Source organism: Meles meles, chromosome 5, assembly GCF_922984935.1.
Source record: "Meles meles chromosome 5, mMelMel3.1 paternal haplotype, whole genome shotgun sequence".
Classification (NCBI taxonomy): Eukaryota; Metazoa; Chordata; class Mammalia; order Carnivora; family Mustelidae; genus Meles; species Meles meles.
The window spans coordinates 143,591,107-143,597,106 of record NC_060070.1 but is presented as its reverse complement, the minus strand read 5'-3'; the positions used below and the strand labels follow the sequence as shown (position 1 = coordinate 143,597,106).

At 47.4% G+C, this 6,000-nt stretch overlaps 1 protein-coding gene across 1 annotated transcript in view; it reads right to left on the bottom strand.

The window, feature by feature from the left end:
• Positions 1-664: 664 nt before the first annotated feature.
• Positions 665-6,000, bottom strand: part of CAP2 (cyclase associated actin cytoskeleton regulatory protein 2) — a 125,656-nt gene continuing 120,320 nt past the window's right edge. Inside the window, exons 12-13 of the mRNA XM_046004064.1 lie at positions 3,978-4,118; positions 665-1,112 (exon numbers count right to left, since the gene is read on the bottom strand). Coding sequence (XP_045860020.1) covers positions 1,029-1,112; positions 3,978-4,118 — 225 coding nt within the window. The 3' untranslated portion in view covers positions 665-1,028. The remainder of the gene's footprint in view (positions 1,113-3,977; positions 4,119-6,000) is intronic.

Sequence of the window (6,000 nt, the reverse complement as noted above, 5' to 3'; positions counted from 1 at the left end):
ATGTTGAAAAAGCAGGTACTCAATACTACAAAATAGGAGCAGCAAGTCAAACCAAAAAAGAATCCAGGTTTTGGAAGAAGTATTACAGCTATGGCTTTTAAACGTTCATTTGTTGTTTTTTCTTGGGTTTTTTTTGAGACTGGTTAGAAGTCTGGCAAGTGAAAAAGAAAAGTCTATAATACAACATTAATGACATAATTTACAAGGCATCTGATACTCAACGGGTTCAAAATCGGGAAACAAAGAATTGAGCTTGATCTTCAAGAAAAATTTCGAGGTACTACATACATCTGCTTCCTCCCACCCATGTTTTGGCATAAAAACCTTTCTGCAGAGAAGTAGAAGTTTTCCGTGTGACATGGAAGAATATTTTAAGATAAATCATTGCAATCTACTTTCAATGTTTAGTAACTGTAAAGAAAACAAGTCTTGTAAGGGCCAAGTAACTGGGTATGGTCCTTGGGATGGAATTTTCTCATGTTTTGTAAAAAAATGGGTTGAAATATGTATTCATGCTGATGATGTATCTGTGCTGATAAAGGTGAACATTTGGTAAAAATGAGAAAAATGATATTAGATTTTTCAGAGCATAACTAGTCTACATCATATAGAAATTGCCTAAAGGTAAAAATGTACATCTTAGATTCTCAGAGGTTTTATTTTCCAAGTAGCAATGAAACCTAAGCGTCAAATTGAATCATGCAGTATTTTTACCTATCAGCTACCGTGCTGATAATATCAGGGGGACAGAATACTATTTTTACCCCCTTTAAATGTGTAATGCTCACAAGTCATCATGTGGAACTCAAATCACACACAAAGGCAAATCATGAACACACGTTAAATACTTCAAAATGCCCATGAAGACATGCCAGAAATGATGCTGTTTCTAGAACACAGAATTGCTGGAGGCCAAAACTAAAGCCGTAGGTGTTACTCGTTACTGCCACTTCTAGGTGTTTAATGCTGCTTTTTTTTTTTTTTTTTTTTAAGTGGATGCAGTCAGGGGGGTTCAGTCTCTCTGGAGGTTAGCCCATAATTTCTGCAGGTTCAGTGACCAACTTGGATCCATCCCAGGCTGTCTTGAACTGTTCTGGAACAGGAAATTCTCTCTGGAAAAAATGCAGAAGAATGAAGTTACTTAAAGAGACAGAGGAAAGGCTGATTTGTATCACATGGTGGACAAAGACATTTTGTGGAATCCAAACCTGTGTTGTGGCGAGGTCTTCTGGGTCCCGTGGAGACTTGCATCATTGCGTGTCGGGTGTGTGACTGTCCGCTAGTATCATCATTAAAGCTAGAACCTACTAAGAACCAGGCATTCTCTAACTACGAGATATATATGGGCTCCGTTAGTCTATAGCCCCAGAAGCTGGGTGTTCCTGAGATGCCATCTACAGGGTGCAGGTCTGAGAAGTTGAACAGATGGCCGAAGATGGTATGGCCGTAAGCAGCCAGACTTGAAGCCAGACAGCCTCTCGACCCGCTCTCCGCCACGTGCAAACTTGCACAGGATCATCTGGGGGAGCCTGTTAAAATGCAGATTCTGATTCCCTAGATCTGGGGAAGAGAACGGCAATCTGCATTTCCCACCAGTTCCGAGGGGACACCGAGGCTGCGGATCCTAGTCGCACTGACTGGAAAGGCTTTGCTCTGGCGAATACTCTCCAACGAACTATGAAGTTGTGCTTTGGGTTATATACCGACGTGTTACCCTGCATCTGCCACCTCACTCCTCCCACTGGAGTAATGCAGGCATGAGCACCACAGAGGGAGAGAGAGGGTGGGGTTTGGCAGGGGAGGGGGCGGAGCCAAAGTAAAAATAGTTTGGAATCTCTCCACTCCCCAGAAAGTGGTTCTGCAGTCATTTAAGAAAAGGGTCCCCGAGGAAGCTGGGAGGCAGTCCCCTTGACCCCCGCTTCTGGGCCCTGCTGGGATGTTATGTGCACACAGCACGGCTGAAACCCCAAGTGTCTGACAAGCCGTGTCTCTGCCCCTCCGTCGGTGCGACGCCGTCTTGCAGTGGAACCCACACACGAGTAGTCTTTTCTTACATGTGGGATCCACCTGCCTCTTCGGCAAGTAAACAAGGCTTGGTGCTTGCTGTCAAGTACCAGGCCAGGTAGAGAATGCCCCAGAGTGCAGGTATTTCTTTGACAGCTAGCCGTACTACAGATAGCCGTTCCCCATCTTTTTTGGCGGTGAAGTGACAGTAACATGATGACATTCTTCTCTGGGCGACGGACTTCCTTCAGGATGAGTCACCCCCCCCCCCCACTCCCAGATTACAAGGTCCTTGGTAGGGCCTGGGCCTGCTCCCTACTAGCTCCCACTAGAAAATGCATCAAGAGAACCACCGGATCAGGGCACAAGATAACCTACTGATGGGGGAGGACTCCTTTTGCAGCATAAAAGCTCGGGTGTTGACCCATACTCCCACCTCCGGTGAGGGGATCTGGAGCTTGGCTCTACCATGGAATGCCCTGAGAAGCTCTACCAAGCACAGATGCCTGGGACCGCGCCCAGGGATGCTAGCTGACTTAGTCTGGAATGCCGATCCAGACCCACGGCTCTCGCAGCAGGTCCAGCTCCCATGCCGTGGAGCCTTCTGCTGCAACAGCGGCAAAGGCCGGGGACCAGCTTAACATTTGGCTCTCCTGTGCAAAGCTGCTCTGTATCAGCTCTAGCTCCTCAGTAGTTTTTAGGTAGAGAAGGTGAGAGGGCTCTTCCCAAGCTCGGGGTTAGGTTAAGCAAATAGCCACGAAGCGTGGCTCCGTGTTGGCAGACTTTTGCTTTTCAGCCTTATGCGATGGATTCTAGGCTGCATCCCGTAGCACGAGGGTAATGCTGAGGAATTTACTGACAGGTGAGAGCACATTCGAGCACGGCTGCTGTCTGCCTAAGGACGCGGATGGTGACTGGCCCACAGGCTGATGGGGGTGCCTTCGAAGTCACTTCTCCCATCCTTCCCCGGCTCACTGCCCCTTCCACAGTCAGAATCAGAGGGAATCACCTCTGGGTTTATCTGCACGTCCAGGAAGGGACAGCAAGTAGGAAGCAACGACTTGCGTCCAGAGAGCCATAGCTAGAAGTCTGCCACACTGCGTGATGCAGAAGATGGATTCATTTGGACTTTCTTCTCTTTCTTTTTTTTTGTTTGCTTTTTAAAGATTTTGTTCATTTATTTGCGAGAGCGCGAGAGGAGGAGAGCACAAGCAGGGGGGAAGCAGCAGAGGGAGAGGGAGAAGCAGGCTCCCCACAGGGCAGGGAGCCCGACGGGGGTCTCCATCCCAGGACCCTGGAACCAAACCTGAACCAAAGGCAGACATTTAACCCACTGAGCCACCCAGGCGCCCCTGGACTTCCTTTTTGAAAAGGAAAGGAGGGTATCTGCATGCTTCTCCTAGAAGCTGCTTTGTTGCAGGAGAGGAGGCCCAGAAAACAAGTGGTGGCCGAATGACTTAGGCTGGGGGTCTCGGAAGGGCTGGGTGGACTGTGGGCGTCGGAATCCCCCAGGATGCCTATTAAAATACCGATTCCCCAGACCCCACCCGAAGCCTCCTGAATCCAGCCCCCAGATGCAGACTCTGGGAGCTGGCATTTCCTCGGAGCTTCTCGGCGGGTCCTTCCGCTGACTTTGAAAACCCCTGACCCAAGTACACCTACAGAAATAGGTCGACTTATCATCATCCTCTCCCTCGCATCTCTCCCTCCTGTTTGCCTCCACCACAGGAAAGGACAATCTTCAGTCCTAAATACCGTGAACTAAGATGCGGGAGGTCCTATCTGACCGAGGCTGGCCCGTGAAGGTCAGTTATGAGTACGCTGCCAGGACAATCACGAACCGAATTCCTCTCCTGCCTGTGCCTCAACCCACCAATGAAGCTCCCAGGTTGGGAGTCAAGGAATCAGTCTCTGAGAACGTGACTAAGGGAGGCTCCAAAAAAAGTCCTCAGCGGCTCTGAAAAGGTACTTACATAATCCCCATCCTGAGGAATAAGGACATTCATTTCAGAAGACTTGGCGCTCACGATCTCACAGCCCAGAGCGTGGTCACTGAGGTATATATGGCAGCCTTCCGTCTTGTTGATGGAAATGGTTGGCACTTTCCCCATTACCTGAAACAGGCAAAAGAACAGCGTGGCACCAACGTACGTAAAAACAACCGGGTTCCGGAATAAAGCACAGTCCGCGGGCTGCCCGCGGCTCTAGGAAGACCGCTGGAGTCAGCGCTGGAAAGGCTGGTGAGCAGCATCGTCTCCAGGCTGAACCGGTGGGTGTCATTTGGGGACAGAATGAAAGGACCACACAAAGGGATTCTCGAGCCTCAGGGTCCCTTTTCCTGAGACCAGGGAAGGGATTAATGTGAAAACAGCAGCTAAGTGTTCAGAAAAAGTCTCACAACCTTCTAGTGGATTTGAAACATATATTTGATTTCACGGATAAAAGTAACAAGACGCATTTGCTTTTCTTTGCGGAAAATGTTAGTTCTGACAAATCTATGAATCTTGGGTTAAAACAAATCCTAATACTGTCATTTCAGAGTAAATACATTATTCTGTAATTGAGTAGATTTTTTTTTTCTTGAACCTAAATAAGAAACAGTACGATTCTTTTCATAGAAATCTTTCGCCAGATAACAATCTCACTGGCTTAACGTGAAACTTGAGTAAGACAATGAGTGTCTGCGTGTTTTGAAATGTATTAATTGCAGGAGCCAGAAGTGGGGACTTGGTTCAGGCCACTCACTGCATGGATAAACAGGACCACAGACAAATATCGACATAGACAAAGAATAACCTCCTTTATATTGCTTACAAATATCTCTGTGCTATAAAAATTCGGCCCCGGTTCACATTTCTCTTTGAAGAGGTTTCAGACATTCCCCTCTCCCCCCATCTCTATAGGGGCTGACTGTTCCCCCAATGACCATATTACAACTCTATGATTTTCCTTCTTGTCATGGTAATTGACGTGATAAAGACCTCTCCTCTTTCACCCCGAAGAAAAGGCTGGTTTGCAAACCCAAGGGGCAACTCCTGTTGATGGGGCAGATGATGTAAGGAATTCCTTAGGGGGAGTCTAACCAGGTTGCCACACTTCTCTGTTTTCTCCTCTCTCCATAGAAACTGGACACTGAGTTAGAAATGAGCCCCAGGGCCAAAAAAAAAAAAAAGGCAAAGGTAGTTCAAGGTCAGGTAAGCCTAGGGCTTTGCCATAAATACACAACTACAGTAATAATACATGTATCTGTATTTCAAGAATGTGTCAGCAATAATGTTTTGGTAATTTCTAGATTTGTTTATCTTAGAGTGATGAAGAGGATCTACACGCTGCCCAGAGTGGTACGGGGAGCGAGGCAAGACGAGAGAAAGGATGAACTGCCTTGGGTGATTTGTTCGTGAGGCAGAACGGGGACACGTGAGGCAAGTGCATGGCGCTAATACACTTTATTTATATTTATATACTGCTATGCTATATTAAAAATGCTTCACTACCCCAAGGATCTGAAAGTCTGAAAAAGCAACAGCAGACCTTAAAACATCGCCCTGATACAATGAGAATGGTCTTTTCCACAGCATTTCGGTCAACGCTGCATGAGACGAGCTTGTCTCCATGCTCTTTGCCCCTGGTGGTCTGGGAACACTTTGTCAGAACAGAGCTGGCTTCTTGTCAAGAGAACTGGGTCAAAGAGTATCTCCTCTGCTGAGTGACAGGTGATGTGTGACCTTGCCCAAGCCAATGCGGATTAGTTAGGGTTTTCAGAAATTTGTTTCTCTATAACAAGTTATTCTTAGGGGACGCCTGGGTGGCTCAGTTGGTTAAGCGTCTGCCTTCGGCTCAGGTCATGATCCCAGGGTCGTGGGATGGAGCCCTGTGTTGGGCTCCCTGCGTGGTGGGGAGCCTGCTTCCTCTCCCTCTGCTGCTCACCCTGTTTGTGCTTGCTCTCTCCGTGTCAAATAAATAAATACATCTTTTAAAAAAGTGGTTTTTTTTTTA